The sequence below is a fragment of the Lipophrys pholis genome, assembly GCF_963383615.2.
Source record: "Lipophrys pholis genome assembly, chromosome: 14".
NCBI lineage: Eukaryota > Metazoa > Chordata > Actinopteri > Blenniiformes > Blenniidae > Lipophrys > Lipophrys pholis.
In genome coordinates, this window is record NC_137633.1 from 22173392 (window position 1) to 22198852 (window position 25461).

A 25461-nucleotide genomic window follows, 5' to 3' on the forward strand; every position below is an offset into this window, starting at 1 on the left:
GTACAGTATGTGCAGTATGTATGTTATAAATATGACTATTTTCAATTCTGCCCTGTGTGGACTGAGCCCACAGCCAACACAGCACTTCACACAGTATGTCTCATATCTGCATATCTGTCCGTATTTTTAACATTAAAATGACATTAGCATAAAAATGGTGAATAATTTATCACTTCTGAGTGAACCCAGATGCACTGCTGGCTCTGTCTATCTCTCCTCCTCTCCTTGCCCCTCCATGTGAGTGGACCACATGGTTTGTTGCTGGTTTAATGGGATGGAATGTGACAGGTTATGTTTTCATCTGCCTGATATGGAGCCCGACTCGGGTGGGAGGAGGAGAGGCACAGAGAGAAGCAGAGGGGATGGAGAGTTGGCCTCTGCTGTTGTAATTTGGATTCATAATTAGACATGTTTGTGCTTCTCGTGAATCAGTTATAGATGATGCCCCTCTCCCCCACCACACACACACACTCATAGAAAAACACATGCTCTGTATGGGGCTATTACTGCTGGTCCACTTACCCCCTACATTTGCTGTGTCTGTGCATTCAGAGCACCATTAGTCCAAGACTCTGTGAATAATTGCTGAACGGACCATGTTTTCACTGCTATCTACTCAGGTTCCAGTGTCAGGAGGGGGAGTTACAGGGGTGACGACATTGATTGATGTTTGATGCAGAAGTTAACATTGCATATTGTGCAATGCTCGTCGAAGCATCATGTGCTGTGTGTGTAATGGATGAACAACATCACACTGTGCATGCATCACACATTCACCAGCTTGTTTTAACTCGAGAAGTGCTTTGATAGAGGCCACAATTTTATCAACATCATCACTTGAGTTGAAATTGCTGTTTGAGAAATGAACTGTTTAGCTGCTGATGAAAGCCTACTGCAAGTAATCAGCAAAATATAAATTACTTTGTTTTCAGAAGGTGCATATTATGTCCCAAGTTCATTTTCCCCCACAAATAGATCCTCTATCTTGCCATATTGCCTCTCTTGAAATCTGTCATTGAGTTATTGCTGTCATTTGTCATTTTCCTGTAATTTGTTTCCTGCAGAATAAAGAGCGAATGAAGTGAGAGTGACAATTAGACTGGAAAGGAAAATGCTTTTATTTTGTGTCGACATTTTGGGTGGCAGCACGTCTCACAGACGCATTAAATCTTAACTGCTTTTCATTTCTCAACTTGTGTGTCATTTATCGCATTATTGAACTTGTGCGCCATTCATCACATTATTTCAATCACACAAAGCAGATTGCTTGGTTGAAATGGCAAAAACAAGTTAACAGAACAAGCACACAACAGACAAATACCCAATTTTATTGTAAATTTAACTGAACTCAATTTTCAGAGCTGTGTCAGATGGCCCGCTTCAGGGGCAATTTACTGTAGTATCACCCTTTTCTGTTTCATGAGATTTGCATTGTGCATCTTCGTGGATGACTTAAGTGTTAATTGAGGCTGTGACAAGAACAATGTTTTTAAAAAGTGCCGCTATAGGAGGATTACAGGGTGAAATACATGTTGCCTATCTGTTATGGTTTAGTAGTGTCCTACACAGAGCAGAAATTGCTTTTTCAAGATGCCAAGGAAGCATAACCTCGTGCCCTCTCTGATCCCCTCAGCCCCAATAAATAACAACAACAATTTAATCTGCTTTGCCCCAGATTTTCATCTCTCTTTGTGTTGATACTGTAGCCATTTCAGTCATCACTTCATGATCCTTCTTTCTGTCCGCCATTTTTTGAGGTAAATCAGCATTTGAGAGAGGAAAACACTTGAACACAACCTATTTCATTATATCAAAATTATAAAAAAAAGAAAAACCTGCTCTTTTTGTAGTAACAACAGGATGACAAGGATGACAAGGACTTACAGAGTAATATTAATACTCCTAATCCTACGTCAGTTTTGAGGTTCAACTAAGCACATTAGTTTTCGAATTTAAAGATGGTGATGAGTGTAAAGTAAAAAAAAAAGAAAAGTCAAAATAAAAAAGATCAAGCCATGAGATGTATATTTGGTGTAATAGTATTTTTCAGTGGAAAACAAGTAAATGGCTTTTGTGTTTTAAAGAAAGAACATTTGATGTGTTTGAAGGTGACAGGACCTCCTTCTCTTATTATTTATTTGATAAATATTACAGTTATTACTCAAAGAACTCCATAAAGAGGATTTTATCAACATTTTTCATCCAGTGTTTGGTTTCAGAGTGGGCGGGGTTAAGTTGTATGATAGGCGGGGAATATGGTTAATGAACCAATCAGAGGGCTCGCTTCTGTCGTCTCTCCAGGCTGATTGGTTACACGCTAACTGAGTCTCATGCCGATGTTGCCTGGTTTTCTTGCCGTTAGCTAGCAGCTAACGTTAAAGCCGCTGATTTCCGTCCATCTATGAATAATAGTTGACAAACTACACCACCCAGCACCACATAAAGAGCGTCTCCATCTGGCTACTCTGCCGCGGACGGTGAGTTTTCCACGCACGGGTGTCAACACGCTGTTGTTTACCTATGAGTAATAGCAGGCTAACGGGTTGTCAGGCTGCAGAATGGTAGCTAACAATAATAAAGCTAACGGAGGGTTTAAAAAAAAAAAAAAAAGGCTGAAAATGTTGAGCTCGAAACAGTTCACTTCTTACTAATTTCCCGGTTACATTCACGGAATCGAGACTTAAAAGATGTCTGTCTCACACAGGTTAGCGCATCCACATTAAGATGTGCCACCTATTACAAACCAGGCTGGTTCTGTTCATATAACTTGAATTAAACCCATAACGTGTCAAGAAGAACAATCCAATCCTGTGCCCGTGTAAATAAATACATGTAAGCATATTTATTTTGGTTTTCTGAGCCACCTGTAGGTCTCCCAGCGCTGTGCAACTAACAAAATATGCAATACTGAATGACAGAAGAATAAAAGTAGTCATTTCTATGTTCCTGATGAGTAAAATTGCATGGCCTGAACATAATTGGTGATACTCTTTCCTATTGAATTGCAGCGCATTTGGCAGCAATGACGGCATATTTGTTACAAGTAGTTTCTTCCACTTGTTTTTTGTCCATGCTATTGCAAAGTTGTTGATTCCAGGTCCCTTTAAACGGTTTCAGTTGGATTTAGGTCATAATTTATTGTATTTTATGGTTTAAATAAGTTCAGTTTATCTTTTTCAGCCATCAGCCTGCTCAATGTGTTTGTCAGGTTGATGTTGTGTACAATGGTCCAATACCTTCAAATTAATATTCAGGTTATATCATTGTTTTTGATCCCCACAGTGTGACTAAACCACCATCACATTTACCGTAAAAGGAGATTCATAACCTTTATGTGAAGCATTTTGGTCACCTGAGATATACAAGTTTTACTAGTTTAACGTGTTTGTAAACCATTTTCCCAGAGAGACTGATTTATGGCTGTAGCCCATTGAACTCGATTTGGTTTAGTGTTTAGTGCAGAATTAAAACTACTATCCAGATTATTACGACTCCTCTGTAAATCTTCTGCGTGCTGCATTACACTCAATCTACACAAACCTTCACAGACTCATGTTTAGGGTGGATCTTGACAGTTTTATGACTGTGGAACTTATTTTTAAATGGAATATTTGGGCATTTCAGAAACACATTTGAGGTTAGAAGAGTTGCATTTTTAGATACTAGCATTCCAGATGAAGTCAAACAGAAGAAGCTTAAAACGTCAGCTCCATTTTAGAATGTAAAGCTTTTCCCTTTTGGATTAATTCAAGTCTTGTGGATTCTAAAAGCACAAGTAAGATTTTCGTGAAGATATTCTGAAATAGTTAAAACCCACCAGTTATTCTCATCTGCACCATACATGAGATGCATTGACTGGAGCTGCTGTTACATGAAAATAATTTTTAAAGTGCCTTTTTACTTTTTCATATGAATTATTTCTGTACGTGTGCTTCAGTGCAGAGCGCCTCACTGTGTCTGGGACGATGAATGGAAACCCTCCTTCGGCTGCGTGGAGATGACCTGCCACCCCGTCGGGAATGGTCAGAATGGGGCCAGATGTGCCCCTTCTTAATGAATACAAGCAGGAGTTCTTCTGGAAGCGTTTCCCTCAAACCGTGTTGGGGGGCCCACGCTTCAAGTTGGGCTACTGTGCTCCGCCGTATGTGTACGTCAACCAGGCCGTCCTGTTCTTGACACCATGGCTTTTTGGGGGCGTTGGCACTCTGCTCTGCCAGCTGCAGCTTCTTCAGGAGCTCCACGCCGCCGTGCTCTCCGGGATGCTGATGTTCGGGGCCGCGGCCAGCGTGCAGGCTCTGGCGCTGTATGCCGCTCGCAGGAATGGCGTCGTGGAGAGGCTTGGCGCACCCAACATCCTGGTTGATGAAGAGGAGGTGGAATTCACCCACTGCGTCAGTCCGGAGACAGTCCGGTTCATCGCTCCCGGGAAGCGGTTTGGGCTGAACGTGCTGCTGCACACGGTGCTGGCCGGAGTGCTCTGTGGCTTCGGGACGTGGTACGTGTTCCTTGGCAGGCTGACTGCTCTCTATGGCAGCATCGGAGTGTCCCTGGTCGTCTTTGTTCTGAGCTGGGTGACTCTGTGTATCGCTGAGTACTCCCTCATTGTTAATACCGCCACAGAGACGGCCACTTTTCAGGCACAGGACACTTATGAGATCACCCCGCTCACTCGGCCTCTCTACATCTTCATTTTCATCGCGGTGGACTTGGGTGAACGGTGAGCTGTCTTGCAGCATTTGTCTGTGTGAATGATCAAATGATTTTACGGTAAATAACGTTCCACTCTTGCTGTGGTGCAGGTTCTCCGATCCGGTCCCTGAGCTCCATTTAGCCAGCCAAGTTCTGCATGTGCTGTTCCTGTTCCTACCTCTGCTGTGGGCCTTCGGGATCCTGCCCCCCCTGGACGCTCTGCTCCTCTGGGGCATGGAGCAGGCTCTTGTGTTCGGCTTAGGAGGTTCACCCATGTCTAGCAACCTCAGGTACACAGTCAAGCATAAAGCTGTTATCAGCAACTCTTCACTGATGAACAATATGTTTTAAATTCTAAGTTGCATCTATATTTGCCGAGGATGCCATCATATATTTCTGTTGATAATGAAGATGATGTTGAATTTGGCTTTTAGTATATCCAGTTTTCTATGTGTCTGTGCTGCTTCCAATTTCTATGAGAGTCCTGTTTCAGGAAAATGATTGGCAGGCTGATTGTCGAGAATCACTTTCTTATACTTTACACGATTAACATATAATGGTCAGCTCATTTCACCTTCAAATTCAACTTTACTAGATGCCCTGTCTTAATAATCCACTCATGTTGAGTCCTTAGCTTCATAGTTTTTATGTAAAAAATGTAAACAGAACACATTTTAGTCTGCTCACATGCAGCATATCTTCAGTAAGAAGGCTGTTTTCATCAGATTTTATTAGTTGCACTAAACTGACAAGTGTGACATCAGCCTGTGTATCATCAGTCCTGATTTTTTTTTTCCTGTTTGTGTGCCGTCCCACAGGCTGCTGTTGATGTTTGGTGTGTCTGCCAGCATCGCCGTGTGTAATTACTTCATCCCATCGACACTGGGTGTGGTCCTCTTTTCCATCTCGACGGGATTTCTGCTCAGCCTGGACCTTAGCCAGGTTGGCACGCTCTGCGGAGGATCCGGGGCCGCCTTCAGGGAGCGAGGGCTGCGCAGGGGGGGGTCACCACCTCCTCTTCTCAGTTCCTTTGGCTGGAGTCTGGGCTGCAGGGAGCTGCTGCTATATTTGAGCCTGTTACTGGTGGCGATAGTGGAGGCGGGGCTGTTGCATCACTTCCTGGGTTCAGCTCAGTACCAGAGTTTGGTGTTAGGACCTCAGGCTCCTGTCAGCTACCTCCTCCTCGTAATCTTCGGCCTCTGCTGGGCTCTTAGAGAGATCCAGGGGGCCTATGTTTTTGGAGGTGTGTTCCTCAATCCCCTGTACCCCAAAGGCATGTCCAGTGTTCAGACTTTCCAGCAAAGAAACAAAGGATTGTACATTTCTGCTGCAATCAGAAGAGTTCTTCTTTATCTCGGTGAGCAATATGCAATTCTGCATAAATTCTTCTAGTAGGCATGCTGTATATGATCTAATCTGGCCTGCACGTGCTCTGTGTGTTTTACTTTGCAGTGTCTCCATTTGCAATGATCGCTTTCCTGTCTATGGACAAATCTCTGGAGCTGCTCCACACGGTTTCCCTCAGTGTGGGATTCACTCGAGCTTTCAGAGTGGTACATTTGCTTTCTCTCAGTCTCCACCGCAGCATTAACATACACTGTTGAACATGTTTATTCAAGTAACACCACTCGTTAAGTTCAGATGAATTCTCAGTATTACCTTCGCAAGCCACAGATGTTTGTTTAAAAAAAAAAAACAACCCTTAAAAGTTTGACATTGAAAAACAAATCCTCTTGACATATCTTCTTCAAAATGTATTCAAATCAGTCTCTGAGTGCTCTCCGCTCATTTTTGTGGCTGTCATGCTCAGCAGAGTGGCTGCTTTGTGTTTGCTGTGCAGGTGTGGCAGAGCTCGGAGGACGCTCTGCTCCAGATGGTGCTGGTGATCCTGGTGCGGCTTGCTGCTGGAAGCTACACGCTGCCTGGCTGGGATGGCCTGGGGACTGGAGTCCAGCTTCTTCTGGTGAGGACAGAAAATATTAGTATAATCCAGTTCATGTCTTACCTTTCTCAACAACTTGATGGAACTACACAATTCCTGGCCCAATTAAAATTCCATGACATCACTGCTCTTGGTTTGTGGTCCAGGTCGGCCTCCTGATCGACCGACTCACCCAGTTCATGGCCAAGCTGAAGTTCACTCTCACGGTGTTGGTCACATCGTGGACGGAGAAGAAGCAGCGGCGTCAGTCTGCTGGAACTCTGCTGGCTCTGAACGCCTCGCTGTGCCCGCTGCTGCTGGCTGTGGTCACGCTCTCCGCTCTGCTCTCTGCCCCTCTGCTGCCCCTCTTCACTCTACCCATCTTCCTGGTGGGGTTCCCCCGGCCTCAGCGGAGCTGGCCCGGGCCCGTCGGCACCGCCTGCCCCTGCCCAGACTCAATCTTCTACCAGCAAATGAGCGGCAGTCTGGCCTCGGCTCTGAGGACGGCCTTCGCAAGAGGATCACTGGGTTAGTTTTTCATCCTTGACATCTTTTCAATCATATTGTCATTCTGGTGCATCTCTATGTCTGAAGTATGGAAACTCACTCATCAGGCACCTTATTTGAAATTCTATATGGCTTCAAGTTTTTGCATTCAGCTACAATAAAAACATATCAAGTTTTCCTCGGATTAGCTACCAGCCCAAACACCAGTGAGCAAAGCTCACCCAACATCCAAAGAAGATTTAATTTATGCACAACACTGTTTTGACTCGAGCTCTAATTACAACCACTGAACTTTTTTCATGGGTCAAGTAGAAACTGTCTGCAGGTCAAAGAGCACTGAAGCGTCGCCTCCTGTGGTTAAATACAAAGAGATGTAGATTCAGTTGTGAGCTGCACTTTCTTGAATACTTGCAGGTTACGTGATTCCAGTTCAGCTTCCTGTGAAGTGACCCCAGTAAAACAAAAAAAGCTCACTTCTGTATTCATTACATTCAAATGTTTCCACAACATTAACTGTAATACTTCGATGCTAATCCGAGCTGCTGCTTGGATTTAATTCTCCGCTCCATGGGAGAAATAAACAACATGCTCGTGGAGACTTGTTATTTATGGATTGATGATTCAAAGCTGAATAAAAATGAAGTGACGTAATCAAACAATGTATAATTCAGACCAGTGGCTTGTTAGGTTGACACTCACAGTCAAACGATGGCACTTGGTCATGTGTTCTACTGCCTTGCTCACGATGGGGGTGCGTGGAGCGGCGAGCAGCAAAGGAATCTGCCCATCGTGTCACTTCACATCACGAGGTAGCGGCTGGGGCCATTCTAAGATGTCGTTATGGGACATGACATTATCCTTGAGCCGTGCAAGCACGAGTCAACTTAAAACATGAGCCCCCCCCCCCCCCCCCCCCCCCCCCCCCCCCCTCCACTTTGCTGCCGCTGTTCATCTTCTGTCTTCAAAATGAAAAAAGGCCCTCATTGTATAAAAGCAGTTAAGTTTGGAGGACTAATGGAGGAAGAGGAGGGATTCAATATTTAGATCTCTGTGCAGTCAGCCAGTTAAAACAGTGCTGTGACCTTCCTGTAGTATTGTCATAGTGTGCATCTCTAAAGCGACTCACACAACAGCCACGTTATCCACAGTCGGCAACAGGATGCACAGCTGATGCAAAATGAAAGAGGTGTGTAGCAAGAGTCCCTAATCTATGTCACATGGAGTATAGTGTACTTCTCTTTCTTTACATTAATATAGACATTGCACCTCCTCACGTGGGTTTCTCTTCCTTTGTAGGATCTTTAGCCCCAGGCTCGCATTTTCTGGGCCGCTTTCAGGACCGCATGGTTTGGATTATGATCCTGGAGAGAGGATACGGCTACTGTACAGTCAACATTAAGGTATTTAATTTTTTCATGTCGGTGAAGAGTCTGAATAGACGGCGTGATGACCGGCTGCGGCGTGGTTCTTTACAGGGCCTGGAGCTGCAGGAGACGTCGTGCCACACGGTGGAGGCGCGCCGGGTGGACGAGGTCTTTGAGGCTGCGTTCGAACGCCCCGAGCGGCTCGGCTTCACGCAGGGCTTCAACCTGCACTGGGGCAACGCCCTCACTCCCTGCGCCGCGCTCGCTGTGCGAGTCTACTCCGACGCCCGGAACGTGCTCTCTGGTATTATAGACTCTCATGACAACCTGAGGAAGCTTCAGGACGACTTCATGAAGGCCCTGATTTGGTTGCTGATGCGGTACTGTGTGCAGAAGCACAAAGGGTTTCTGTGGAGCGGCGACGAAGGCTCGGGGATCGGCGGCATGAAGTCTCAGTCTTCACAGTTACCCCAGACTACCTGCAACCTGCCGCCAGAGGCCGTGGTGGTGGAATCCAACGTGTCCTCCCTCAGGTTCAGGCAGGACAGCTCCAGCCTGACGTCCTTCGGGGATTGGTCAGATGAGGACGACCTATTCGGGCCTCAGCCGGCCAGACGGACGGTAGCTTTAGTGACCGTGGAGGCCCAGTCCGGACACACAGCGCTGCAGACGGGGGCCTCGCTGCCCGGCTCTGTGGAGATGGACAGCCTGTTTGAAAACATGGCTCTCTCGGCGCTGCAGCCGCTGCAGCCTCTGGGATTGGGCATCGGCATGCCGGCCGTGGACAAAGGCCGGAACTCAGACGTGTTTAGAGAGAGCCCCGGCTCCCTCCCCCCTCTGAACTTCAGCTGCCCGCAGTCGGAGGCTTTCAACCTGCCGACCGTTTGGAGGACAGCTCCGTTACTCCCGTCCCGCCTGCTGGGGCTCAGGCCTCTGTTTCCAGAGGAGTGGTTTCGCTTCAGCCTGGGCCGGTTTGGGCCCGCTGTGCAGAGCGAGACCTCGGAGGACATGACCAAAGCCCTGAAGGAGGACGACGTCTTGAAAGAGCTACACGTGCAAGTTGCTCTCTCATGTCTCGTCTCCCTGGGGGCGGAGTCCGCCTTCACCAGTCCCAGTTATGTCTACAGGCTCTACTGTGGAGACGTTCCGTGGACAGAAGGACTCGACTGGCTGTCCTCCAGTAAAGAGCTTTACCAGCTCACTCTTCAGGCATTCAGGTAAAATAAACTCACTAAAAAAGCAGTGAAGACCTGCTGATTTTAAATCAGCCTTTCGTTATGCATTCAGAGTTTGGATGTGAAAGTATTTGTCCAATCAGATGGAGCCCCACTGCTCTATATTGTGTTATAGCTTCTCTAATTACATCAAAACTGCAACAGCACAAAAATGTATGAAAAGCAACAAAATGAAGAAAATAGTTTATAAGTATTTACAGTAAGTTGTATCACAATATGCAATGTTAATGCACTTCTAACTATTATCGTACACCCTTATTTCCCATTTCATTCATAACAACTGATGTGTTGAATATTTACTGCTCACTTGAAAGTAATAGTATCTGTTCATACATGATGAGCCGAGTGAGTCTCACTCCTCTAAATAATATTTATATTGTGGGACAGTCGTACCCGATAATTTACTGTCAATCTTTAAAGGTGGAGAATCTTTTTTTTTTTTACTAACAATGGTGAAATGTGTGATTTTTGCCTAGTTTTACACCACAAGGGTAAATCTTTTCATGGTAATGTTGGAATGTAATGGTCCATCTTTATACCGACTGTAGAATTATATTAAAAGATATTAGACATTTTATCGATTGCCCTATAAAGCTTTAGTTATGTGCACATGCAGCTCTATCTGTCCCCGTAAATGATGTGTGCCAATATTTCTATTCTGCAATCTTCTCATAAACTGGAACGTTACAACCTCACGTCATTTCAAGTTGGTAATTCCCAGAACTTCCCTGACGGTTGCTAACGCTGTCGTCTGCCTGCAGGTTCAGTTTCAAGCTGCTGTTTGATCAGGCGAGCCTGGGGCCAATGGAGTCCCCCGAGGAGCTGTTCAGCACTTTGGAGGAGTATGACCGGGACTGGTACATCGGCCTGGTGTCTGAGAAAGGCTGGCACGACAGCGTCCTGCAAGAGAAACCGTTCCTCTTCTCGCTGGGACATGACCTGACCATGGTAATGATCCGCACACGCCGTGTCTGGACCCAATCGTCCTCGGTTGAGAGTAACACGCTGCCGTCTCTGTTCTCAGGGTACCTACACGGGCCGGGTCCTGTCCCTGCAGGAGCAGCTGGTGCAGGTGGGCCGTCTGAACGGAGAAGGGGTGCGAGGCCAGTGGGCCAACCTCTCCTGGGAGCTCCTGTACGCCACCAATGACGACGAGGAGCGGTACAGCATCCAGGCGCACCCCTTCATGCTCAGAAACTTAACGGTCCAGGCAGCAGACCCTCCTCTGGGATACCCCATATACTCCTCTGCCCCCCTCCACTTCCCCTGCCTCTGACATGTGCTCCTTCCTGCCTTTTTTTTTTTTTTACATCTGCTGCAGAGGACAATTATTCTTGAGGAGAGAGGATGGAAACTAAACTCCAGACTCACATGTTGTGTAGATCAACTTCTACATTGGTTTTCATATCAGATCATTTTCATGCTGAAAGTCAGAGGTTGAGGTAAAGACCATTTGGAATTTACAATCTGGACGATGTGGTGGATCGCAGACAACAGCACATTAAAAACATGACTGGATCCTGATTCACTGACAGTTTCCACCAACGCACAAGAATCTGGCCTTTCTTTGTGGTTGAGCAGGAAGTGGATCACACTGGCTCAATACCTCTGCTTCATCTTATCTTCTACATTTTCATGCAATCACCCCTCCGTGTCCACAGATAAGGGAAAATAATTTTAATGTTTTGTAAAAGATATTGAGGATGTGCCTTGGGTATGTCTTGCTGTATGTGTATGGTGTTTTGTGCCGTTTTGTTTACAATTCACTTGTTTACAATTTTAGATTGAAGACGTAAAATGAAATTGTTTCTTGTACATATTCATTTTTATATGTGTTACTGTATATACTTCTAATAAAACTGGCTGGCAAAAGCACTTTTTGTACTGTTTGATTGAAACATGCTTTTCAAAGCTCAGCACGAATGTGCAATCTTTGTTACATGCAGATTAATCCTTGTGTTATCCAGTAATGAACACAATGTACCAAGAGTTGATCATTTATTACCGTTTTAATTATTTACATCAGTGATGGAGTGCAGTGAGTTTTCAAAGGCATCACGTCCTTAAATCTCTAGGATTAAAATAGAAATTAGCAGCACAGACAATGGACGTGCAAGTGAAGCGTTTCCTCTCCGGGACATTCAGGACGTCTTCTGTTTGGTGAAATACGCAGAGTCTGCATCCTGTGAAGCAAAAGGTCAGAATCAGCACAGATTGTTGCATCCAAACATCACAGCAGCTTTAAGTCTGAGCTCCGGTTTACACGACAGTGTCTTCGATGGAAAACGCTAAACATTTGTTGTGTTTTGAGAATCCGTTTACAAGACAACAGTGCTTGGAGGGTTTTTTTCAAAAAGGTGCTTTTTTCTGTGGCTCCGACTGTCTCCATGGAAACAGAAAACACAACTTTTCTGAAATGCTGCTACTGCACACTGACATCACGGCCGGAGTAACTCCCTTATTTTCCAGACTATAACTCGCTCCAGTCAAAAAACGCGTCACGAATGATGTCGATTGCTATGCTAATGGCTGACTGATGAAGTTGGTTTCATACTTAATCGTCTTGGTGGAAAAAGACATTAAGGCGCTGTGCATCCCTGACAGAACAGGACAGGTGCTCACCATGATACCAGCTGTGTTTTAAGTCGCAGGACCAGCCAAACAATGAAAAAAAGTGCCACATATAGTTCGGAAAATACGGTAGTAGTTCTGCACATGCTCAGTAGCTGGACAATAAGAACAATGTTTCCTCCAGCATGTCATGACTCCCAGTCCATCTTCTCCTGGGACTTGGTAGTTTTATAGTTGACAGTCACTGTAATCACAATCTAACTTGCTCGTCTGTCCACTAGAATGTCTGTACTGTTGATAGCGTATTGTTCTCTGCATGCATGCATGTGCACGTGTGTGTGTGTGTGTGGGTTGTTTCATTACAAAAACAAACCAACTGAGGCCTGAACTACAACCCGTGATCAACATAGCCAGGATCTCTCTCCGTTTCCTGGGTTGACTTAACCAGACACGCGTGATCCTGATAACCGTTACTACGAAGCAGGTTATCAACTCACTATAGTTCAACCCAGACCTCCATGTGCACGGTCACATGAAAGGGGCGGAGTTTGCAGCGTCTGACCAATCACAGACACGGAGAAACCCTGCAGAGCAGATTACTGAAGGAGAAATTATTCTCTGATAATATATAGAATTGAAAACACATCCAACAGGCTAAAGGCAATACTGCGTGACTTGGTGAGATTATACCAGTGGCAGGATATCAGGCCCTGCAAGGCCTTCTCTGCAGGCCTAAGAAAAATATCAGAATCACAGTCTGATGCTGATTATATTTTGTCTATGAATACTGCTTGAATAATTCCAAACTGTCTGTCCACTTCCTCTCATAGCTTCCCCCCCATCTGTGCTGCTTCCAGACCCGTACTTCCATATTAAAGGTTTTAACCAATCACATTTCAGCCATCATCTGTTGCCAGGGTAAAGAAATCTGCCTGAGGCCTTCAGATTCAATTCTGCAGGCGTCTGCAGTGTAAAATAAGTGTCGGTGACGCTGCTGCTTCAACCAATCAGATTTTGATATTGGCGACTCAGGGCCTTCTAAGGCCTCGGGTGACCTCAGTGTATTCAAGCCCTCTGATTGGATCGTCAGAGAGTTCACTCTCCAGCACCAGCTGACTGCATCACTAGCGAGCTGCATGAACCAAAATATAGTTGTGTTTGTTTAATAGTGGTTTTATCAACCTACAATGGCGAAAGGAGAAGATAAAGAGATTTGGCTGCAGATTTAATGTCAAAACCATTTTCAAGAGGGACTTTTCCAAGAAGTCATTGAACGCACCGCAGCACTCCAAGCTCAAGGAGGACAGGCACAATTTACTTGTGCTCACTACAACTTCCTTGGCAGGATTCAGGATTCTGTTATTTGCCATTATATTATTCCCAAGACTGTGAAAAGCTGACGTTTGTCACCGTCCTCAACCCCCAAAAGATTTGAGACGAGCAGCCGCTTCTTTATGCAGCTGCAGTAGATGGAGAGACTTGAACTGGGATTTTCTTCATCGTCATAAACAGTCTTCGCCCCGGGACGGAAAACCAGCCAGGTCTGCCACTGGTCATAAAGGTATTTATTCTGGCAACACGAGTATCTATCTGTAATGCAATGGCTCTTTATACTGCATTTCTGCATGATGACATGGTTTTTGTAGCCATAAAAAGTTATTGAGGGGTGGATTGAGTCAGACCAGCACTAGTAAAGGCCGAGGTCTGAAATGCACGGACTGCCACTGGATTATACCATATTAATTCATCGGCAATTGTAACGGACAGCTCGCTGATCACTCAGTTTCTCTTGTGTGAGTGATTTGTGTTGGAACATTAATTCATCACCGTGACAGCACCAGTAGTTCTGCGCTCCATAAATTCATGTTTCTGCCGTTCTGTCAGGTGTGATCATCAACCTCATTATTCCAGATCAACCCTCGTGGAGCGAAACAGACTTGGAACAAGTCAAGAACAAAAACATCCTTCAAAGCCTCAGTGACCAGGATTTATTTTATTATGTCAGAAAGATCGCTTTAATTTTACATCTTATTTCTCCTCTCTGCTGCAGCTCAGCGCTGAACCAATCACCATCAATTAATAATGGGTGGGTCATTTTCCAAGAAATCTGATTGGTCAGGAGGCGGAGCTCTGGCCGCTTATCGAGAACATAACCTACTCCGGAGCAGGTTAGACTTTCAGCGCCAGGCGATTTCTCCTGGTGAGAAGTGAGCGAGCGTCGTAATACAGAAAACCCAGGGTTAATCCTTGAAGTTATCTGGATAAGAGAAAATCCAGTTTTGTAGTCCAGGCCTCTGGTGGCCCAACATGAAAACAACATTGTTTTCAGCGTTTCTGCCGTTTCCATGTAAACGGACATTGTTTTCAGATCGTTGCCGTCTACATTTTTTGAAACGTAAACACAAAACGATATTTCACCTGAGTCGTTGTCGTGGAAACGGGGCCTTCGTCGAGCCTTTTTGTGGAGTTTTCTTGTTTCTCTGATGACAGCTTGATTCATTTCCTGCAAGTTTATTTATGAGTGCAACGTTGCGAAGAAGCAAACTAGAGATTTCACTGTTGCGGTCCACTGCTTCCATTTAAAAAAAATAAATAAATGTTGTCACAGACGGTTGTGATGCACACAGATGTGACAAAACAATGGCTGTGTGGTGGGACTGTGACCTTTCTGCATGGCCCTCAGCTGTGACTGTCCAGCAGAGGCCAGCAGACCCACTGGTCAGCCGGCCAGCACTGCGGGGAAACACTTCTACCCACGGTCATCCCCTCACCACCGCCATACTCCTCTTCTTAGACTCAAGCAAGGTCAGTAACAGCCGACCCCCCCCCGAGCTCTGCTCACTGTCTGCCACGCTCCTCTTTATTCAAGCACTTTAAGTCCCATCACAGAGAGAATCCCCCCGTCCTGGGGTGTATCCAGCAAGGTCAACCTCACAAAGGATCCAGAGAGCGATGTCGCAGGGGAAAGAGTAAAGCTTCTACATTAACATTACATACATTTAGTCCTAAAGACTGGAGTAAGGCTGCGAAAAGGCTCGTCTTTAGTTTGGAGGTAAATCCCAGACGTTTGGACCAAACAGGGTCAGAGGGTTCAGCCTGTCGGCACACATCTAGAAGAACCAGGTTTGAATCGGGGCCACTTTGACCAGAGGTGGAAACCGCATTCAAATAAAACTACCGTTACACTTCTTTACCTCTTTAGAATATTCAACCTTTGAATAGATTAAAAGGTGATGATTGCTTGGAGCAGAGTGGTGATCAACTCTCGTCTGAATAAACTGGGGACAAACAAATAGAAATAAAAGAAGTGACACCATCTCCAACCGACGTGAGCCTCGTAAATCTGCAACCTTGATAATCAAATAACTTTTTTGTCCGACTCCCAAACATGAGAAACACTGCTATTAACTGTGCATCAAAACTGTAGTTTGTTGCGTTTTGACATTAAAAAGAAAATAAAAATGTTACATTTGGTTCTGTTAATTCCAGTCCACATATCTAGATAAACAAACCCGATGACAGAATAAGAGTCTGTGTCCGCATGTTGTGGATTTACCTATATATCATTTCAACACTAATCAGTGATTACCAATTTACATAACTTTTTAAACTGATGCATATAAACTACCAAAGGTTGAGCAAAAAGATAAAATGATTGTGATAAATATGGCCTCTGATCTTTATAACATTCTGAGACTTTTCATGATTTCTGTGGAAAATTATTCAAATTAAATTGACAAAAAGGCTTGATATATTTGAATTTATCCCTAGTTAAATCAAAATGCAACTTTCCAGAGTCATCAAAAAGAAACTTTTCCACTTTCTTGAGGTGCAGCAGGTATTCTACCCAGAATGTACTTGAAGACAACAGTGGTAAATCAGTTTTTTACGTCTCGAGTTAAAGCTGAAAGTAAACAAGCTACAACTCACGCATTTTATTTCTGTTTAAGAATCACCCACAGTTGTGTAGTGATTAACACTCTCACATTGCAAAGGTTGGGGGTTTGAGTCCAGGCCTATCGGCGTGGAGTTTGCATGTTCTCCCCAGGTTTCAAAGTGGCGTGGATACAGGTTTTGCACTCACAAGACCAGCTTTGAAGTTCTGCACCCTCTTTCTTCCCAGCAGGTTGGTGAAGAACCAGGCGAACGTGGGCGCGTACTGCCACACGTAGTAGAAGAGGAGGAAGGGTTGCTGCGCGATCCACATTTCCTTCACGCCGTTTGCCATTCCCACCAGCATCAATCGCACACAGCGGCTCGTTGGCATCTTGTGCTCCTGGTTGCCGACCGTGTCCACACTCTGTAGTAGTAAAAGAACACTTACTAAAAATACTCCATGATGCCCGATGACTGGTAGGAGATGATTGAGCAGCACGTCCCACCTTGTTCAGCTCCTCTGTGAAGGCGTTGTTGACGATGTGCGACTGCACCGGGCCGGGACACACCGTGCTGACGAGGATGTTTGGGTAGTCGGCCAGCTCAGGTCGGAGGGAGTTAAAGAAACCCTGTGCACAACACAATCGAGCTTCATTTGTATTGCAGCCGAAGTCATCTGATGGGCTTCTTAGTGGGATCACGGATCAGCCATACCATTATGACCACCTACCTAACACTGTGCTGGTCCACTGAGGCGTGGACGACAGGAGATCCCTGCTTTGGTATCCGTCAGGATTTTAGCAGCAGATCTTTTATCTTCTGGAACTTGTAAAGTAGAGCCTTTATGGGCACGTTCACACTGCAGGGAAAATGCGACCCAATTCAGATTTTTCTGCTCATAATTGACCCCTATCAGAGCGGTTTAGTGACCCTGTGAAAGCTCCAATTCCGATTTTTTCACACCAGACCCAGACCTAGATCACACGAGGTACCAATTCAGATACATTTCAACATGTAACTGCCTCTTCTCTGACGTGTGACTGACGTCACAGATAAGCGCTGGAGGAAGCGGCTCCACCAAAATGTTAAAAGCTGTGCTCTCTTTTCCCTCCTCATTTTGTCGGTTAGTATTTAACAACCACTTGAAAATGGATTTATACGCACTGACCTGTGTTGCCAGATATGGTGTGTATCCCCCAGTTGGGGAGCCAAATTCTCGTACCTTTTAACTTTGTTTATTTTGGTCATTTGTGTGTTTATGACGTGTCATTTAATACACATTTAATAGTTTTACGGTTTTAGCTGGATTTCTGCACAGGCTGAGATTTGAGCTGGTTTACTGCGGTGTGTGGGTTTTATGTTGTTTGGGCTGGAAACAGTGAGTCACATCTGGCAACCCTTCTGCTGACTGATGTGCTATCAATATTTACTTCCGCCAACAGCGTCTTCTGCGTATGCACTCTGGTGCCGGAAAACGCTGAGTCCGATCACGTTCACAAGGCAGTCTGATAGAGGTTGTGTTTAGAATACAACATGAATGATCAGGCAAAAATAATTGGACAGCAGCAAAAAATTTAAATTGAGCATCAAGACCTACAGTGTGAACATAGTCACATCAGCCTCACATCAGTCAGCCTCGGCACAAAGACCTTGTCACATGTCTCCAGCTTTTGCTTCTTTGGACGGCTTTCAATAGATTCTGACAACTGAAGACCAGAAACCCGGAAGAGCTGCAGTCAGAGACACTGACAAGATCTCCTGTGTCAAACTCAACAAAACCCCTCCGCTCGCCCAATTTTTAAGCTTCTAACTAAACTTGGGGGACAAAATGTTCACTTACTGCCTAATCGATCACACCATCCGTTTATTTGCTATGTTGTCATAATTCTGACTTCTCGGCCTCTGACTACTAAGAATGGCGTAATTCTGAATCAATGAAGTGAAATTCAAGCGCTCAATTGGGTTTTACTTTGACAATAACGGATTCAGTCTGCTTTCTTTTGGTGGGAACTTCCTGCCTGGTTGAATCTTTTCTGCAAAATTGAACAATGGTCATAATGTTATGGCTGATTGGACACATCTACCACATGAAGATAACCATGTACATGTACATTTGGGTTAATGTATGTCTAAAACTGCTGAATAAAACAAACTAAAAGGAGATGAGTGAAAAGCAGGAAGTCGCCAGCAGGAGTATAAGAGCTCCTCACCTGCAGAGCGTGTTTGCTGGCGGCGTATCCTGTCGCCAGCGGCGCTCCGGCGAGGCCGACCACGCTGCTGACGGTCACGACGCTCCCGGAGCCTCGCTGCGTCATGTGTGGCAGCACACACTTGGTCATGGAGACCGTGCCCAGGAAGTTCAGCTCCATCAGCGCCTGGAACACGTCCACTCGGGTCTCCAGGCACAGAGAGCGCTGACTCCTGCCCCCATTGTTTATCAGGACGTCGATCTGATCGGGCACAGGGAGACGAGTCGTATTAACACTGTTTCACCTTCAACTCAAAGACAACTCAAAGAGGGGACCTTGTGTTTTATCTGTACGACTGGGGAAGGGGGAACTGAGTTAGTGAGACTAACGGACTGTGGTGGACTCACACGTCCAAAGTGCTGAAGTGCAGTCTTGGTTTTTCCCTCATGAGACGTCCTCTCCAGCAGATCGAGTGGAAGAACAAGAACATCCTCATCCTGGAGGTCAGAGCGCTCTTCAGGAAGGACAGAGGAAAAAACACTAAGTCCTCTCGAACTGAGGTCTCGAGTCTCAAACTTGTACAGTAAAATGAAAGCACAGTCATCAATTTTAATATAATCACAACTCTAATGTTTAAGTCATGTTCTCTACTTATGGCACATATTCCCTTTCTATATATATATATACTTTTTTCTTTTCACAAATTTAGCCTGCTAATGCTTCTGCTACACTATAACTGTGCCATCAGCACAAAAACTAAAAGGAGAATTTACCCGCCTGTGGATCATTTTTGATTGAACCATCATTTATTACCTTTGCCAACAAAAGTTGGGGGGAAGGTTATGTTTTTATCTTCGTGTATCATCTTATTGGTTTGTATGTACGTATGTATGTATTTAACCATATTTTCCTCAAAACTATGAACCTGAATTGCATGGAATCTTCAGAGATGATTTGTCATTATCTAAAAGACCAATCCATTACACTTTGTAACATTAAAGGCCAACCATTTACAAATAAATCTCTAAACACTGCAAAAAAAAAACAATGTCCCAAACACTGTCCTATGAGAGGCACCTCATGGAGGAGAACGAAGGAGATCAGCGTCTGTTGCCATGGAGATGCACTGGAGGACTGCGTCTGCCGTTAGCCGTCTGCTCACTACACTGCTCACTACACTCCCCGCCCCACTTTTCCACTCTCAGCCAATCACAGGCCAACTCGCTCCAACCATGTGTTCAAGTAACACACAATAATGGGAACCAACAGAAGATCATCATTTAACATTGCAAGGTTTTGTTGGCGAACGTATGCGCTCTACCGAGTATCTAGTTATTATTCTGTTTTAAGTCAGTTTGTTATCTCAGTGGGTAAAAGTGTTGATTAATTGTAGGTTCGGCTTATTTACTCAGTAGTTCAAAGTGTGGGAGGGGCTCAACATGAGGCCTTTAACAGCTTCAGGAGGGCAAAATGCCAAAAAGACAAAAAAAAAAGAAAAAAGAAAAAACAGGCTTAGCAGGCTTCTATTTTTTGGTTTCTGACATGTAACCATGTTAAAGCCAATTGAAAAAAACAAAAACCCTTTTTTTTGTTTTTTAACTACAGTTTTAGAACTGAAAATGTAAAAACAAGTGCAAAAGATGCCAGTTTCAGACTATTTATAAAAACCTGCCATTTCTCTCTGTATTTGAAGCATCAAGCTAGCACTAGAAGAGTTACACTTAATATCATCTTACAATGTGAAATAAATCAATAATTCTGCCACTGAAGTAAAACTATGACTTGGCATTGAACCATATTGTGACAGTTGAGGGGCGGCAATGAGAAGAAGATATGAGATAAAATTTAATCAATAAGTAAGGGTTTTTTCAAACTCATAATAGTTTCTCTCCACATGCTTCCTGATCAAACACGGGTACAAGGAAGAATACATAAACCTTCAAAACCAACGTGTTATGTGCGCCGACACGTTGAAAGCACATTTCACCACTGATCTACTTTGTTTCCCATTAAACAGATCTGAGTCTGTTAAAAAAGCCGAACTTACTGAGGTGAGGAGTTTTGATTTAACTGAAATATTCCAGAATATTTTCCTCTCTACATCCTGACTTGCTGTTCATGTGGTTGTTAAAACTTGCTATCATAATGTAATATTGTATTCGACTTTTTCAGGTTTTGAACTGAACTCTATTAAAATTATAATTTTGTTCTGATTTGGGTCGTAGTTTTGTCATTAAGACGTGATTGTTGATCCTGAAGCCAGACCAAACCAGAGAAGCACTGCTTTAAAACCACTGTTACATATCCAAGTGTTCAAATGTTCAATTTTAATAAATCAATGTAATCATTTGTTTGTTTAAGTAGAAGAAATGACAATTCAGTTGATTGATGGAAAACAAATATGTATTTGACATGTAATTGAACTTGTATATCTCGTGAGAACGTGATTTCATTGCACGGGACAGACACCGCTAAGCTAGTTCATTCATTCACTGACAGTAAGAGAGCAGTTTGTGATCATCATGTAATCAAAGTTATTGTTGCTAAACAGATCGTCTTAACAACTGCATGAACTGTATGAAGTTAACCTCAGTCCACAACAAGCGCCCAGCGAGGCATCTTGTTTAAAGGACCCATATTATACACGTTTTCCAAGAATTTCACAATCTGTCGGTGTCAGAGGTCCAATAACATTGTCTTCAAAGAATATTTCCCCAACTTGCCTTTGTCTTGAATTCCAACCAGTCTAAAAGTCCCTCTAATGTGCTCAAGTAAGAACAGGCTGTTTCTGTGTCTGTACCTTTAAATGCTAATGAGCTGTGTCTGTCCACGCCTACTTTGTCTTTTTTCAGGAAGCGTTCATGAGGAGGAAGAAATGACAACTGCTCATAATTTTCAAGGGCAGACCTCATCTATTGTGGGACAGTCAAAGTGAATATCCACCATCAGAGGGAGTGGTTATTTCCCCATATGACATCATGAAGAGAAATACTCTGAATCGATTGTATGACAACACATTCACTAAAGATTGGAGCAAAGAAGTGAGGGAGACGACAGACTTTCTTCATACACAGACTATGGGGACACGTATTACTGTTAGGAAATCATTTTGAAGTAAATTTTGAGTGTGTTTTAAGTATATTTCTGTTGCCAAGTGCGATCGTGAGTTGTACTGTTTGTGCAGGTTTGGGTTGAACCCAACCCTCCCGTTTCAGCGAACCAACCTGTTGTGAAAAAAAGCTACAACCACAACAAAGGCTTTTTTACCCAAGCAGCTGTGTTTGACTCTCTTCAGCTCGTCCTCGCGGCGAGCCGACAAGATGAGACGGGAGCCGCACGCCGCCAGCTGGTAGGCCAACTCCTCTCCAATCCCGCTGGACGCTCCGGTGACCCAGACCACCAGGCCTCTCAGCTTCTTCTCTGGTTAACACAGATATGTGATGTTCCTTAAAATGAGCGCTCTAAATCTAAATAAGATTTTTATTAATCCCACTTTAACACTGCAGTGAAATTAATCTTTGAACGGATTTAAAATACAGATCACAATCATAACATTGGAAACTATTATCATTTACTGCCAGGTCTTTCTATGAGTATAATATTTCTCTGACTGTTCAAATGAGAACATGATGTAAAGCAATAACAACTTGTTGCAGAGTATTTTTAACAGTGACTGCACTACCATGACATCAGGAATAGAAGATTTATCAGGTCAGTAGAATTGTTTTTTAACATACAGTCACCAGATAGTCCAAAGAAGACACTCAATAAACGCTCAAATGATTTTCAATATTCATATGAATGACATTTTTTTTTCAAATGAATAATTTGAATAATAATTCAAATGAAGAATTGTTTCGGGGCATTCATTACAAAACCTACATTTACATCAATTATTTCTTAGATCTGTCTTTTATTTAGCTTTCAGCAAGATAGAATCTACGGAGAAGTTCAAAAGAGGTTTCCTTAACTTTTATCAAATAGGGAGGAGCCAACCCTTTTTCCATGTAAATCATCTACATCTTTATTCCAATTTGAATCAACACGAAGGAAGTGGAAAGCTCTTTTTGGACCATGGCTCTAACAGATTTATTTTTATTTGGAGATGGATTGATGGACGGAATTCCCCTGTAAGTGTTTCTGTGGGGACGACACAGGTTACTTTGTGAACATCAAGTCTGTTTTGGCATTTAAAAAGCATCCGTACACTAGAAGGGATGCAGAAAGTTCAGGGTTGTAAAAGATTTTAGTTCAGGGACCACATACAGCACAATTTCATCTTGAATGGGTAAATAGTTCCATAAAAACATTTAAATTTAAACTTTCTTTGCTGTGGCACAGAGTAGGGGAGACCGGAGTATGGTTGTAACGTGGGGGAGAGTTATAACACCACCACTTCCACCAATTAGGGATAAGATAGGACTCATATGATGATATCAGTGTTTACCCACTTCCTCCCTGATCCCACATACTGATTATCAAGGCTGGGCACAGGCGTATGTAGATTCTGCAGAGAAAAAAATGAATTTTGAGGTATGAAAGTAATTTTTTTTGACCAAGACTATATTTTGTTTAGTACTTATATTATTGTACATAAAACTATATGTCTTACATTAGATTAAATTGTAGTTTCTCAGGCAAAATGTGATGCATGTTTCCCCTGCAGATTTCAAACCACTATGCTAATACAGCGAGCTAAACAATGGCAGACAGGGGTGGGGTGGGGTGAAACACATCTTTATAAAGTGTTACAACCGTCCTCTTACATAGAATTAATACCACTTTCTTGATTTTAATACTTTTACAGAATGCCTAGGCAGTGGAAAAGAAAGACTGACCAAGGTGTGCCTGCAAATGTTTTTAAAAAAGCATCTGATGAGGTCACAGAGAAGAGCAAGTCAGGCAGATCAGTGGCGAAGGCACATGGGATCTGCCATGGAACACTGAGCAGGTACTGCAAAACCCTGCAGAAGCTGAGAGACCAGGGCTCCAGTGATCTTCACAGTGTAGGTTACTGGAGAAGCAACAAAGTTTTCTCTGAGGAGCAGGAGGAAATGTTGGCTGACTATTTGACTCAGGCAGCAGACCTTTAATATGGATTTATGGATTATGGACTAAGCATATGCCAGGCTAGTCTGTAATATGACAGGTTAGACCACAGAAGAATTGAATACTATCGTAGGTGCAAGATAAATTGAAAAAGTGTTTGTGTCTTTGTACTCAGGTTTTCTGTTGCACTTTCTTTTAGGTCAGAAAGTTTGCATTTTAATATATAACATAAAACACCCACCAACATGAGATGAGAAGCAGATGGCAGGGCCTGACTGGTTCAGTACTGTTCTAGATTGTTCTTGTATTTCAAAAAAACTCCTTAAGCATATTACATGGCCTGTCTTCTGTTTTTGCTTATTATGTCTAATTGTTACAACTTACCCCAGCATGTGTTACAACTTACCCCAGCATGTGTTACAACCTACCCCGGTAGTGGGGGAAGTTGTAACACAGGAACACCATGTATTTGACATCAACTCACGCTGTCTATGACATTCTTGCAAAGGTTTGAATTGATGCCATTTGTAGTAAACAAATGTGGGTACTTTGTATGAAAGTTTGAGAAGTCCAGCTAAAAAATTCAGTGAGTTACAAGTGCTGAAGCAAAAAGTGTTGCAACCATATCCGGTCTCCCCTGTACGTGAGGAAAATGTCTATTTTCCCCCAAAACAAAACAATTACAACTGAAAAAAAAAGTACTACAATCACAACATTTGGGTCCTCGGCCCTTATGTTTGACCATCCTGGTCGAGATACATGATATTATGTAAAACTCCTTGGTCACTGAATAAGCGATCTGTTCCCAAATCATTATTTCACGAAAATATTGTTTGTAACTACGGTGGCCCCGAAGGTCGTATTTCCAAAAGTGTGAACGCGGATTTTTGGATTGAATGTTTGGCTGTTGTATTTGCGTTGCGGTGACCTTCGGGGCCACCGTAGACAACATGTGTGTTTTAAACAAGACCCTCTTTACCATGAAACGGATAAAGAAGAAGGGTTTGTTCTCCAGGTATCTTCCCCTTTAACTCACCTGGTCGCCCTCCCAGCACACTCGACCACAGTAACGTGAAGTCTGCGTCCGCGAAGATAAAGTAGAGGCAGTGAAGCAGGAAACAGACCGGAAGAGACCAGAACAGAACGGAATAAACCCAGCAGTCCATCTGAGGATCCGCGCCGACCTCCAAAACACACACAAACCCGAGGACAACAAGAAACAACTCAGATCCAAACAAAGCTGCACCGATTAGAGCGTCGCCTTCAAAACGTCACTTCCTGCAAGATTTTCAAAAATAAAGCCCCCTTTCTTCCTGATGCTTTCTGTGTGTGTGTGTGTGTGTGTGTGTGTGTGTGTGTGTGTGTGTGTGTGTGTGTGTGTGTGTGTGTGTGTGTGTGTGTGTGTGTGTGTGTGTGTGTGTGTGTGTGTGTGTGTGTTGGGGTCTGCAACTGTTGGCACGCAAAGTAATTTTCAAAAGGACTTTAAAAATAGCATGACTAAAATGGGGGAAAAGGGCTAAAACCACAAGAAATGGGGTGAAAAAAGTTTTGTTTTGTTTTTTAAACCCGAAAATGACTAGGATTTCTAAAAGAAAAGAAAAGGCTTAAAAATGAATTGTGGGAAAACCCCATAAGACGCATTTACGAAAGAACCAAAAATGTTTAAACCAGCTAACATTTCTATATTGTCAAAAGTAAAAAAAATGCTTTACCATTTAATGAAATATGTACCATCCTAAATTGTAATTGAAACTTCATAAATATAAGACACATCCTATTTTTATATGTTAAAACTATATATGAAACTTTATAAGCTGTATCAGCCACATTTCAAAGGTTAAACATTTTTGTGGCACCAGTTACATTTGATTTGATCATTCAGGTTGCAGACCCCTGTACCTGTGCATCACCGAGCAACTGAGGAGTTCACTCCCCTTGGCAGCACAGTGAGACATGATGATGGAGCATTCAGTGACATCAAGAATCACCTCAGCAAGGCCAGAAATACCATCAGAATGATGAGCAATGTTTGGAAGTCCCCCCCAGTGCAGCACTGAGAT

The 25461-nt window shown here is 43.6% G+C and overlaps 2 protein-coding genes across 2 annotated transcripts; one reads left to right on the plus strand and one right to left on the minus strand.

Annotated features, from left to right (window-relative positions):
• The first annotated feature begins 2312 nt into the window (after window positions 1–2312).
• pcnx4 (pecanex 4) lies at window positions 2313–11584 on the plus strand. Its single transcript, XM_080480114.1, has 11 exons — window positions 2313–2477; window positions 3938–4717; window positions 4800–4979; window positions 5508–6046; window positions 6142–6242; window positions 6530–6652; window positions 6778–7138; window positions 8414–8517; window positions 8593–9698; window positions 10478–10664; window positions 10741–11584. Exons 2-11 carry the CDS (start codon window positions 4020–4022, stop codon window positions 10990–10992), a joined length of 3651 nt encoding a protein of 1216 aa, XP_080336240.1. The 5' UTR covers window positions 2313–2477; window positions 3938–4019; the 3' UTR covers window positions 10993–11584.
• dhrs7 (dehydrogenase/reductase (SDR family) member 7) lies at window positions 11529–24685 on the minus strand. The gene is made up of 7 exons (XM_080480127.1): window positions 24438–24685; window positions 21620–21772; window positions 18760–18866; window positions 18374–18613; window positions 16670–16792; window positions 16372–16587; window positions 11529–11899 (listed from the first exon to the last, which is right to left on the minus strand). Exons 1-7 carry the CDS (start codon window positions 24565–24567, stop codon window positions 11858–11860), a joined length of 1011 nt encoding a protein of 336 aa, XP_080336253.1. The 5' UTR covers window positions 24568–24685; the 3' UTR covers window positions 11529–11857.
• Window positions 24686–25461: the final 776 nt, after the last annotated feature.